This window comes from Erinaceus europaeus, chromosome 14 (genome assembly GCF_950295315.1).
Source record: "Erinaceus europaeus chromosome 14, mEriEur2.1, whole genome shotgun sequence".
NCBI classification, from domain to species: domain Eukaryota; kingdom Metazoa; phylum Chordata; class Mammalia; order Eulipotyphla; family Erinaceidae; genus Erinaceus; species Erinaceus europaeus.
In genome coordinates, this window is record NC_080175.1 from 39438738 (window position 1) to 39453091 (window position 14354).

At 38.7% G+C, this 14354-nt stretch overlaps 1 protein-coding gene across 1 annotated transcript in view; it reads right to left on the reverse strand.

Moving 5' to 3' along the window:
- The window catches only part of ABCA13 (ATP binding cassette subfamily A member 13), a 594731-nt gene that overhangs the window by 493440 nt on the left and 86937 nt on the right, over positions 1-14354 (reverse strand). The window contains 5 exon segments of the mRNA XM_007524553.2: positions 1394-1533; positions 3243-3448; positions 4506-4676; positions 4935-5026; positions 7123-7250. Coding sequence (XP_007524615.1) covers positions 1394-1533; positions 3243-3448; positions 4506-4676; positions 4935-5026; positions 7123-7250 — 737 coding nt within the window.

Genomic DNA, 14354 nt, shown 5'->3' on the forward strand with positions numbered 1-14354 from the left:
ACACAAGTTCCTACAAACACTGATGCTGTGCTTGAAAAATAGCTCAATGTCTTACTGAGTGAAGGTGGCAGGTCCCCACTCTATATACTTGTCAGAAACAAAAGACTCTCTGGAGGAAGAAACATCAACCAGAGTTTCAAATAGTCTGTATGCTTTTTTATTGCATACTGTCCCTCTCCCCTCTCAGTTTCTCTCTGCCTTATTAATAAAAAGAATTAAAAAAAAAAGGAGGGGAAAAAACATCCACCGGAAGTAGTAGATTCACAGACAATGAGCACCATTGATAACCTTGGTGGCTATAAGGAATATATATGTGTATATATTATGAATATATATTAAATATAAGAAATTGAGCAAGTTGTAGGGTATAAAATCAAGAAAAAATCTGATGGTGGGAATTTTGTGGGGTTGTACCCCTCTTCTCATATGGTTTTTGTCAGTGTTTCCTTTTTATAAATAATTTTTTTAATCAACAAAAAAATCAGTTTCAGTCATATGTGGAATATAGAGTACTGAAATAATCAACTTGGAAGAAGAAAAAAAGTCAGCCCATATCTAAGATCTTGGGAGATCTATAGTGATTATCACTGGGGGTGTAGGGACACAAAACATTAGTGGTGACAACACCTCTACTATCTTATAATCATGTGAATCACTATTAAATCACTAATAAAAATGCAAAGAAAAATCAGTTGTTTTTTATACATTAACAATTAAGAAAAAACTTTATTTGCAGTAATATCAAAATCATAAGGTATTTAGGAGTACGTGTAAATACCAGCTAATAATAATATTAATGAACATACTAAAATCAGATAATACAGATTTTAAAAAACAGCACTACTCAGCTCTGGTGTTTCTAGGGATTGATCCTGGGACCTCAGAGCTTCAGGCATGATCATCATTTTGCATAAACATTATGCTATCACCCAAGCCTAGATAATGATGATTTTTAAGGCAAAAACAACACTAAGGGAAAATAATATTACTTTCCTAAGATAAAAGAATAAGAACAATTTTGCAATTTTTAAAAAGGCAATAGTGTGCCCTTCAGGACAAAATGAATAGAACTGGAAATGATTATGTTCATTGAAGTAAGGAAGTGACGACAGCTCCCTGAAAGCTTTGCTTATATGTGGAATATAGGTAACTGAAACACATGAACTTGCAAAAAAGAAAAAAGTGGCAAATAGTCTCTAAAACTTTGTGAGAATTACAAAAAGGGGTTATCACTTGAGGGGGAACACTATGTAGAACTTTGGTGGTGACTGCAATGTGAATATACCATGTAATTTTATAATCTTGTAAACTATTAATAAATCACTAATTAAAATATAGAAAAATAGGACTGGGGAGATAGCATAATGGCTATACAAAAAGACCATTAACTTACCAAAGGGACTCAGAGGGAAACTACTTTGCACATTTGCATATCGAGCCACTTCACAAGTCTTCCTGATAAAGTCTATGAATACATTCCAATAGAGCGTTTGTTCCAAGGATGGCTGTGTTCTTTTGAATGTGTGAAATATTCTGCAATAAAAAAGAGCCCAGAAAAAAAAAGAAAAAGAACACAGAGAGACGATGAAAGTTTAATCATGGTTTTCGAGAAACCACATCACTACAAATTCATCTAAATACATACAAATGCCTGCCAGTCTATTTATGCAAAAAAAATTTTAATTGAAATATTTTTCTTAATATTCCATTATGTGTTTATGAATTCCCATACCCTGATCTGATAAATGAGGAAGCCCCCTTATGGGAACAATTCAAGAGAAAATCAAGAGAAAAGACATTTAAATACTATAATAGACCTGTGGGGGGGTCACTTCACAAGTGGTGAAGCAGATCTACAGGTCTATCTTTCCCCCTCCTCTCTCCATTTCTCTCTGTCCTGTGCAACAATGATGACATCAGTAACAACAATAATAACTACAACAATAAAACAACAAGGGCAACAAAAGGGAATAAATAAATATTAAAAATAAATAAATAAATACTATGATAGAAAATTAAGGAATATGGGGCTGGGTGGTAGCACACCTGGTTAAGAGTACACATTACAGTGCACAGGAAGCAGGTTCAAGCCTGTGGCCCCCACTTGCAGGGGGAAATCTTCACGAGTAGTGAAGCAGATCTGGAGGTATCTCTCTGTCTCTTTCCCTCTCTACCCCTTTCCCTCTAAATTTCTCTCTGTCATAGGAAATAAATAAATTTTAAAAAAAGAAAGAAAATTAATGAATGTATGTTTTGAAACTAAAAAAACAGATTCCCTATTTGGCATATTGACTAATAACCAAAAAGAAGGAAAATTGATCACATATGCCAATCACAGTGTCATACTAAAAACAAAACAAATTTTAAGGAGAAACAACAGTTCCCAAGAGAAATTTCCCAATGGCAATAAATGTCTAAATTCTAAGTGATATAATAAAAGCCTCAACATATTCATATCTTTGACTAGACAAGAATCCCAGACTTCTTAAGAAAGATGAAGCCAATAGTGACAATTTAAACTAAGTATTTAACATATTATGTTTTGCAAATATTTCCCCAAAGTAGCAAATAAGTTAAGCTTTTATCTATTCCTTTATTTACTGACACCAAGGATATCACTAGGACTCAGTGATGCACGCCTCCACCAATCCTGGCAGCCAGTTTTCCCTTTTCGCTCTCTCTTTCATATTTGTATTTATAAACATTTATTTTATTTTTTCATATTTTTATTTACTTAATATTGGATAAATACAAAGAGAAATTGAGAAAAGGGGGAGAAAGAGAGGGAAAGAGACAGAGTGTTATCTGCGGACCTGCTTCACAACTCATGAAGCTTCCTCCGTGTAGGTGGAGGCTAGGGGTTTGAACCGGGTCCTTATGCATCGTAACATGTGCACTCAATCAGGTGTACAACCTCCTGGCCCCTTCTCTTTCATGTTTTTATAGAGCTTGAAAGACAGAGAGAGACACAGGGAGGGAGGGAGAGGAAAACACCTGCAGCACTGTTCCATTGCTCATGGAGCTTCCCACCTGCCGATGGAGACAGGGGAGATTTGAACTTGGGTCCTCACACATGTGAACTCTACCCAACCTCAATTAAATTTTTAAATAAAAATTAAGCATTTCTTTATTCCATGTGTTAAGTATGGAATGTACTATTGATGTCAGCTGAATGGCGAAGAGTAGCAGGTATCATTTTTATTTCAAACTATCCTAACATTTTCCATAAGACACATACTTACAATGTGGAGACAAGAAAGTCCCTACAGGCACCAGATAATGCAGCATCCCCAGGTGAGACATCTACTCCCAAGGACCTCGCGAGCTGAGAGCAAGAAAGGCTCACTTCCAACAACTGCTTCTGCAGCTCCTCCCAGCCCAGGTATTCTTCAGGGATTGAGACGGTCATATTTGTGTGGTCAGTGATGACCTCTTGCAAAAGACAATGCTTCACAGAAAAAAAAAAGGAAAAGAAGAAGAACAATATTTATAACACATAAAATCACAAGATATGTAGTCTTTTCTTTCTAATTATGAACAGGGGTATTGCTGGGGCTTGGTGCCTTCATGGCAAAACCACTGCTCCCAGCAGCCTTTTTTTTTTTTTAATCTGATAGAACACATAGAAATTGAAAGGAGTGGGAGAGGTAGAAAGGGAGAAAGAGAGATACTTGCAGATCTTCTCTGCTTATGAAGCTTCCCCCTGCAGGTGAGGAGTTGGGGTTTGAACTCAGATCCCCACTCATGGTAATGTATGTGCTAATTAGGTGCCCCACTGCCAGGCTTCAGTCTGTATCTACCCTTCCTTAAAATAGCAGGGGATATACCACACTATGCACTGAAGATCCTAATGTCAGTCTCTGATCGCCAAGTGAAATTTCTAAAAGTGAATCTTTACTAGGTTCAAGTGGATAGATCCCAAGATAAAATCTCAACCAGCAGTAAAGCCCTGGGGCCCCAATTATCAAGACCATCTATAAAAGCAACTCTACCCACCCCTCCTCCACCACGGATCAGACTCCCTGAGAGTCATACTTTCAGTATTTCTCAAAATTATCAAGCTTGGCAGTGACTCCATTACCCAAAAATGAAGGAAAAAATAGCACAAGAGACTGGTACAGCCCACTCCTGCTACTTTCTGAGTGAGTAGTAGGAGTTTCATTTATGCAGAATAGAGACTCCATAGATGAGAGTCACTGATTTCAGCACAAGCTTTATAAAGTTCTAAGTTAACAATTAGTATCTGAACTGGGCAAACAGCATAATGGTTATGCCTGAGGCTCTCAGGTCGCAGGTCCAAGTCCCATCACCACCCTAATTCAGAGCAGAGCAGTGCTGGTCTTGCTCTGTTTTTGTTTTTTCTCTCTCTATGATTAAAATAAAATATTACAAAAGAAATTAATAAAAATTATTTATCATTAAAAAAATTAGTATCTTCCATTAATGTCATCTGAAAAGTGAAGTCCTCAGTGTTCTTAGCAAAGGGTAGAAAGTGCAGTACTTACAGCATCTTTTACTAAATCAAGTCGCTTGATTAAACTACTGGAGGAGTTGTGCAGACACAAGAGCTTCCAAAGGTCTTCCTCCTGTTCACTGAAGTTCCCAGGGCTCAGGAAGGCCTCCCTCTCAGACCAGCACCCACTTAGACACACATCAGTAGCATTCTTCATCAACAGCTAAAAGATCAATGAATATGGTGGGGGTAAAACAAAAGAGACTTAGAACTATTCTCCAAGAGCCAGAGAACTTCACATAAAACTAGGCATTAACTATGGTTTTTAAAATGGCACACAGATATTTATGTAAACCTGCCTACTGCTCTTTTTATTTTGCCAGCACAATCCACAAAAAAAAAAAAAGCCTAACTGAATATTGCAAGAGCTATTTGAATGCTTCATCAAGTTGCTTATTTGGAATCCTCCAAAATGCTTTACCTGCTTTAACATCCCAAAGAACACATCTATTTCCAGTCCCATCTGGTCAAGTCCAGGGTCCTTTACTGAAGTTTTCAGGGGAATGAAGACTTCTGTAAGATTCACACATTGACATTTCATTCACCAAAGGTAGCCTACTTGAAGTCCGGCATCTGTACATGACCATGAATCAATACACTGAATTCTGAAAACATGCACTTCACCAAGGTGGAAATATTGTCAGACATCTTATTGTCTCTCTGAGATAGGAAAGATATGAAAAATGAAAGCAGCACCATTTCATTTCTTCTGAAGATTCATGAGGTAGAATCAAAGCTACAGGAAGGTCTGACTTTGATTTTTATTTTACTTTATTTTATTTATTTATTTATTTTTTGCTACCAGGTCTATCTCAGGCTCTACTGCTCCTGGCAGCCATTTTTTTCTTTCTTCTAGACAGAGACAGGGAGACAGAGACAAGGAGAAACAGAGAGTGGGAGTAAGGGAATCACATCCAGAAGTTATAACAGGTGTAGGTGCAGCCTATAAAGGAAGTGAATGTGGAGCCTTAGAAGTGAATAAAAATGGTCATCAGCTTCCACATGGGGGCAGCCATCTTTGCCTGAATGGCCCACTTGTGTCTCTGATGCATGTCTATTCATTTTCCTGAACAAAAACTCAAAATATCAGGAAAAAAACTAAAACCTTATGAGGAATACTTGGGGGGTGGGGGCTTTAACAGTGGAAATTGAGTGAAACTCACTCATTTTAGTCTTACAAATACAAAAAGAAGAACAAAGCATAGAACATACACTCAATGGAGTACTAGTCAGCTGTTACGGCTATTGTGTCGTTTGAGACAAAAATAAATGAAACTAGCAGTGATTTTGGCTAGTGAAGTAAGGATATAATAGGCAACTACTGGATGATTTCACTCACATGTGGACTGCAGAGAAATGAAACGCATGAACTTGAGGAAGAAATGTGTATATACAGTCAACACATTATCTGTGACCTTGGGAGAAGTCTGGTGGTTACCACTAGAGGGGAGTGGGGGCACAGAACTTTGGTGGTGAAAGTGGTATAGAAATATGTCTCTATTATTTTATAATCTTGGAAATCACTAACAAAAATTCAATTAAAAAAGACTGAGAGGGAGTCGGGCAGTAGTGCAGCAGGTTAAGTGCACGTGATGCAAAGCGCAAGAACCAGCATAAGGATCCTGGTTCAAGCTCCTGGCTCCCCACCTGCAGGTGAAGCAGGTCTGCAGGTGTCTGTCTTTCTCTCCCCCTCTATGTCTTCCCCTCCTCTTTCAAATTCTCACTGCCCTAACAATGACATCAATAACAACAACAATAGTAACTACAACAACAATGAAAAACAACAAGGGCAATAAAAGGGAAAATAAACAAATAAATATTAAAAAAAGAAAAAGAATGAGAGATACCATACTACTCCACTACTTATGAAGTTTCCCTTTTGTAGGATGTTCCCTGTCCTAACCCATGACTCAAACTCAGGTCTTCATGCAGAGAAAATGGATGCAGGTGTGAATCTGAACATCAGAATATGGGAGGCTTCATGGTGGCACATTCAGTTGAGCACATATGTTACTGTATGTAAGACAAGGGTTCAAGTCCTAACTCCCCACCTACGGGGGGTGGGAGGCAGGGGGTAAACTTCATAAGCACAGTGAAACAGTGCTGTAGATGTCTCTCTTTTCTCCCTTCTCATTATCTTCTGTCTACCTCCTTCTCCTTATCTCTGTTTCTATAGAAAGAAAGGAAGAAAGAGGGAGGGAGACAGACAGGGAGGGAGGGAAGGAAGGGGGTAAGAAAAGAAAGATGGGAAGAAGGAAAAAAAGAAGGGAGGGAGGAAGGAAGGAAGGAAGGAAGGAAGGAAGGAAGGAAGGAAGGAAGGAAGGAAGGAAGGAAGGACAGGGAAGGAGGGAGGGAGGCTGCCTATCATGGTCATTGGCCAGTGAGCAGAAAGGTACACTCCTCGCTATGATGGTACTATTTATTCAGTCCTAGCTAGCAGTTATTTGCACTCCCCAGGGCACACACAGTAAAACATAAATATGTATGCAACATGGATGCAACTGATCTCCAGAACTGGCACAGGTACCAGGTGGCTCCAAGTCCACCCCCTAATAAACGTCACATTTGCTCCTAGTGAGAAGGTAACAAATAACACCAGGCTAGTGTACCTTGAAGAAAATGTAAATCCTGGGCAATCACATTTCTCAGGGTTCCACTGAGCTGAAGCTCTCTCTTCAGCATGGGCCACTGGGGTAGACTTTGAAGAACACTCTGCAGTTTCTGGAGGTGGAATAATCTGAGGGAGAACATAAAGAAACAAGTGACACAGACTTCAGACCAGCCCACAGTCCACCAGGAGAAATGAAAAGCCTACTCCCAGGAAATGATTACCCCCCCCCCAGTTTGAGAAGTGTTCTCATCTACTAAAAAGCCCCACTTCACCACACTAACCAGGTTCCTGAGAGATGGGATTGCTTGAGTCTCTCACTGATTTGAAGGGTTCTTTTAGGAACTGAAAATGCATTAAACTTTTTTTTTAGTCCCAAAACCGAAAGTAGATTACCTGTAGCAAGTAAGAGTTGATAGATTAAAAATGAAGTTCCCTGGGAGAGCACTGAACATTTCTCATAAAATCTCCAGTTACAAGGGCAGGAGTAGATAGCATAATGGTTATAATTATTAGAGGATCAATCAGCCAAGAAGACTTAACAATTATTAACATCTATGCACCCAATGAGGGACCATCTAAATACATCAAGCACCTATTGAAAAGAACTTCAAAAATACATCAATAGTAATGCAATAATAGTGGGAGACTTAACAACCCACTCTCACACTTAGATCAACAAAACACAGAATCAACAAATACGTAAGAGAATTAAATGAAGAGATTGACAGACTAGACCTTTTGGATATTTTCAGAGTCCTTCACCCCAAAAAACTAGAATACACATTCTTTTCAAATCCACATAACACATACTCAAGGATAGACCACATGTTAGGCCACAAATACAACATCAATAAATTCAAGAACATTGAAATCATCCCAAGTATCTTCTCAGACCACAGTGGAGTAAAACTAACATTCAACAACAAAGAGAGAATTATTAAAAATCACAGAATTTGGAAACTAAACAACATACTCCTTAAGAACCACTGGGTCAGAGAGTCACTCAAGCAAGAAATTCAAATGTTCCTGGAAACAAATGAAAATGAAGACACAACCTATCAAAATATTTGGGACACAGCTAAAGCAGTATTGAGAGGGAAACTTTAGCCATACAATCACATATTAAACAACAAGAAGAAGCTAAAATGAATGACCTTATTGCACACCTCAAGGACTTAGAGGAAGAGGAACAAAGGAACCCTAAAGCAACCAGAAGGATAGAAATCACTAAAATTAGAGCAGACATAAACAACATCGAAAATAAGAGAACCATACAAAAGATCAATGAAGCCAAACGTTGGTTCTTTGAAAGATTAAACAAAATTTACAAACCCCTAGCCAGACTCACCAAACAAAAAAGAGAGAAGACTGAAATTAATAGAACTGTAAACGATGGAGGAGATATCACAACTGACACCACAGAAATCCAGAAAATCATGAGAAACTTCTTTTTTTTTTTAAATTTTTTATTTAAGAAAGGATTAGTGAACAAAAGCATAAGGTAGGAGAAACTTCTATGAAGAACTATACGCCACCAAGTTAGAGAATCTGGAAGAAATGGAAGCATTCCTAGAAACAGATGCCCTTCCAAAACTGAACCAAGAAGAACTACAAAACCGAAATGCACCAATCACAGACAAAAAAAATGAAACTATTATTAAGAATCTCCCCAACAACAAAAGGCCTAGACCAGATGGCTTCACAAATGTATTCTACAAAACTTTCAGGAAACAGTTAGTACCCATACTTCTTAAGATTTTCCATAAGATTGAAGGAACAGGAATACTCCTCCCTTCCACCTTCTATGAAGCCAACATCACCTTGATACCAAAAGCAGATAGGGACACAACAAAAAAGGAAAACTACAGGCCAATATCTCTGATGAACATAGATGCCAAAATATTAAACAAGATCTTGGCCAACCGGATACAGCAGCATACCAAAAAACTTGTTCCAATACCCATTCATGCTCAAAACTCTACAAAAAATGGGAATAGATGGGAAATTCCTCAAGATAGTGGAATCTATATATAGCAAACATACAGCCAACATCATACTCAATGGACAGAAGCTGAAAGAATTCCCCCTCAGATCGGGGACTAGACAGGGCTGTCCACTGTCACCAATACTCTTCAACATAGTATTGGAAGTTCTTGCCATATAAGTCAGGCAAGAGAAAGAAATCAAAGGAATACAGATTGGAGGGGAAGAAGTGAAGTTCTCACTATTTGCGGATGATATGATAGTATACATAGAAAAACCTAAAGAATCCAGCAGAAAACTACTGGAAGTTATTAGGCAATATAGCAAGGTGTCAGGCTATAAAATCAATGTACAAAAATCAGTGGCATTTCTTTATACAAACACTAAATCTGAAGAAGAAGACATCCAGAAAGCACTCCCATTTACTGTTTCAGCAAAATCAATAAAATACCTAAGAATAAAGTTGACCAAAGAAGTGAAAGACTTGTATACTGAAAACTATGAGTCGCTACTCAAGGTAATAGAAACTGATACCAAGAAATGGAAAGATATCCCATGCTCATGGATTGGAAGAATAAATATCATCAAAATGAATATTCTCCCCAGAGCCATATACAAATTTAATGCAATACCCATCAAAGTTCTGCCAAGCTTCTTTAAGAGAATAGAAGAAACACTACAATCATTTATCTGGAACCTGAAAACACCTAGAATTGCCAAAAACATCTTGAGGAAAAGAAACAGAAATGGAGGCTTCACACTCCCAGATCTCAAACTATATTATAAAGCCATCATCATCAAAACAGCATGGTACTGTAACAAAAATAGGCACACAGACCAGAGGAACAGAATTGAAAGCCCAGAAATAAATACCCACAACTATGGACAGCTAATCTTTGATAAGGGGGCCCAAAGCATTAAATGGAAGAAGGAGGCTCTCTTCAATAAATGGTGCTGGGAAAACTGGGTTGAAACATGCAGAAGAATGAAATTGAACCACTTTATCTCACCAGAAACAAAAATCAACTCCAGATGGATCAAAGACCTGGATGTTAGACCACAAACAATCAAATACTTAGAGAAAAACATTGGTAAAACACTTTCCCATTGGTAAAACACTTTTTACACCTCAAGGACATCTTTGATGAATCAAACCCAATTGCAAGGAAGACTAAAGCAGAAACAAACCAATGGGACTACATCAAATTGAAAATCTTCTGCACATCCAAAGAAACTATTAAACAAAGAGACCCCTCACAGAATGGGAGAAGATCTTCACATGCCATACATCAGACAAGAAACTAATCACCAAAATATATAAAGAGCTCAGCAAACTTAGCACCAAAAAAGCAAATGACCCCATCCAAAAATGGACAGAGAATATAAACAAAACATTCACCTCAGAGGAGATCCAAAAGGTTAACAAACACATGAAAAACTGCTCTAGGTCACTGATTGTCAGAGAAATGCAAATTAATACAACACTGAGATACCACCTCACTCCTGTAAGAATGGCATACATCAAAAAGGACAGCAACAACAAATGCTGAAGAGGCTGTGGGGACAGAGGATCCCTTTTGCATTGCTGGTGGGAATGTAAATTGGTACAACCTCTGTGGAGAGAAGTCTGGAATACTCTCACAGGGCTAGACATGATCTTTCATATGATCCGGTAATTCCTCTCCTGGGATTATACCCCAAGGACTCCATAACACCCAAGCAAAAAGAGGTGTGTACTCCTATGTTCATAGCAGCACAATTCATAATAGCTAAAACCTGGAAGCAACCCAGGTGCCCAACACCAGATGAGTGGCTGAGAAAGCTGTGGTATATATACACAATGGAATACTATGCAGCTAACAAGAACAATGAACCCACCTTCTGACCCATCTTGGACAGAGCTAGAAGAAATTATGCTAAGTGAGCTAAGTCAGAAAGATAAAGATGAGTATGGGATGATCCCACTCATCAACAGAAGTTGAGAAAGAAGATCTGAAAGGGAAACTAAAAGCAGGATCTGACTAAATTGAAAGTAGGGCACCAAAGTAAAAACCCTGTGGTGAGGGGTAGACATGCGGCTTCCTGGGCCGGTGGAGGGTGGAGGTGGGTGGGTGGGATGTGACACAGTCTTTTGGTGGTGGGAATGGTGTTTATGTACACTCCTAGTAAAGTGTAGTCATATAAATCACTAGTTAATTAATATGAGAGGGGAAAAGTTAATTGTATGTCTCGAAGTTTTTAAAACACAGACTGAGTCTTTTAATATATAGGCTATGTATTTGATATACGGACTCTCTCAAAAGCCTAGACCCAGTAAATCAGAAACAACTTGTGGCACCGCTATATAAGGTACTGGGTACTATACAGCAAACCCTAACAAAAGACTTTTCAAAGTTAACCCAATTACCAAATAATATGATGATAACATTGACTATCCATTGTCTTTTTGAACCCTAAGACAGCAGGAACCTCACATCTCCACTATAGAGCCTATATTTCCCCCAGTCCTGGAACCCTAGGATGGGGCCCACTTTCCCGCATGCCTCTCCAAATCTATATCAAATAATATTGCATCAGCCGATCACAACCTAATCAACGCAACGATTGCCACCTCAACATACTTCAGCTCAGACTGTGTCCAGAGACTTCAGGTGTGGAACGACAACCCTTCAGCTTCATTACTCGGATGAGACCTTTCCTTTCATAGCATTCTCTAATTCCATCCCAGGTGGCTCACTTTCTAACAAAGTCCCAAAACCTAGATATACACCAGATTCTATGAGAGAGAGCATATGTTCACAGGTATCCATAAACTAGTGCAAAATATATACCTGAAAGCAGAAGTACAATAGAGTTTGCAGTGAGTACCCCCCCAACACTTCCTCTCCACTATTCCAACCTTTGGGTCCATGATTACTCAACAATTTGTTTGGCTTTGCATGTTAACTCTCTTTTCAGCCACCAGGTTCCAGATGCCATCAGGATGCTGGCCAGGCTTCCCTGGACTGAAGACCCCACCAATGTATCCTGGAGCTCTGCTTCCCCAGAGACCCACTCTACTAGGGAAAGAGAAAGGCAGACTGGGAGTATGGACTGACCACTCAACATCCATGTTCAGCGGGGAAGCAATTACAGAAGCCAGACCTTCCACTTTCTGCAACCCATAATGACCGTGGGTCCATACTCCCAGAGGAATAGAGAATGGGAAAGCTATCAGGGGAGAGGATGGGATATGGAGATTGGGTGGTGGGAATTGTGTGGAGTTGTACCCCTCCTACCCTATGGTTTTGTTAATTTTTCCTTTCTTAAATAAAAAATAAATTAAAAATTTAAAAAAAATTCATGTTAAGTGAATTAAGTCAGAAACAGAAGGATGAATATGGCATGATCTCACTCTCAGGCAGAAGTTGAAGAACAAGATCAGAAGAGAAAACACAAGTAGAACCTGAACTGGAATTAGGGTATTGCACCAAAGTTAAAGACTCTGGGGTGGGGGGGAGGGGAGAGAATACAGGTCCAAGAAGGATGACAGAGGACCTAATGGGGTTTGTACTGTTATATGGAAAACTGAGAAATGTTATGCATATACAAACTATTGTATTTACTGTTGAATGTAAAACATTAATTCCCCAATAAAGAAATTTTTAAAAAATTAAAAAACAAAAATAGAATCCCAAATGGGGCTCAAAAATAGCATAATAGTTCTACAAAAAGACTCTCCTGCCTGAAGCTCTGAGGCCTCAGGTTCAATCCCCAGCACCACCATAAGCCAGAGCTAAGCAGGACTTTGTTCCTTCTTTCTCTATATCTTTCTCTCATCAAAAAAGTAAATAAAATTTTTTTTAAAATAGGCCAGAGATAAGAAGGACTGTGTGTGGTATAGCAGTGATCACTGGGTTTCTTACTTTTTATTAGTGCACTTAAAGATAAATCAAAAGAATTTTAGAACAGTTTGCTGGGGGAACAAATGGAGCAGGGAAATCTGCATAGGGCAACAGCACTAATAGGGAAAAGTAAAGACATAAATTTTCCTCTAATATGCTTTGTTTCAAGGTCTCTCCTAAGCAGCATTCCTAAAGGAGTCTCAGTAGACTGTGGCTGGAATGGTGAGTTAGCAAGTTACACCCTCATTCACATCAGGTGTCACAATGGCTATAGCCAGGCTTTTTGCATTCTGGAGCTGTGACTCCATTGACACCTATCAGTGTTTGAGGAGTTACAGACCTTTGTTGTCATGCAGAGTAATTAAGCCAGGGGCTGCACAATTCTATAGCAAGCACAAGCTTGGCATGCTGAGATACCTTGCCTGGTCATTTCTCCACAGTAAAATAGTTTGAAATAATGCAAAAATAATTACCAAAATGTGGTACAGAGATATAAAGGAAGACATGCTGTGGAAGAAAGAATGTCAATAATGGTTCTGCCTTTTCCAGCTTCTAAAATAGGTCTGGATATTATGACAGTACTTCAACAGTACAAAAATTTGAGTAGACTCAAAAAAAAATAGCTCTCTTATATTAAACTACCTCTATAAAGCAGTCAGCATGATAGTTCATCTGGATAGTGCATCTACTTTGTCACACGTGTGGTGCAGGTTCAAACCAAGTTCCCTCCATATTAGAGGAAGCTTTGGAGCTTTTCTCTTTCTCTCTCTCTCTCTCTCTCTCTCTCTCTCTCTCTCTCTCTTTGTGTCTGACTTTCTGTCTGAAAAACGTCAATACAAAATGGTGAAAACCTGGTGACAGTAAAAACAAAAATTACCTCTAAAATCTTATGTCCATTTTTAAATAAATGTCAAAGACATAAAAGATAAAATGCAGAATATTGACTCCTTAACAGTTATTGCCTTGTAAGAGTGTTTCAACCTTCAAACATAGCACAGGCAGGTCCTCGATAATCCACTGCACAAGCCTTGCTTTAGTTATTTATTTTTCATGAGAGTGAGATTGGGAAAAGTAGGCAGGGAGAGAGAGAAAGCGAGAGAATGCACATAAAGCATTGCTCCATCATTTGGGGATTCCAACGAATCTATGTCTTTGATGTTCCTGTGTGGTCCTAGGATTTGAACTCAGAGCTTTATGTCTGCAAGGTAAGCACTTTACCAAGTACCCTGCATTTTCCAGCTGCTAGCTAGAAAAATATCTCTCTATGAAGTTTGACATAATTCAGTAACAATGGTCTCATCATGAACATTTTATAATCAATTGCTTTGGGGCCAGGCAGCGATGCACCTGGCACACACACAAC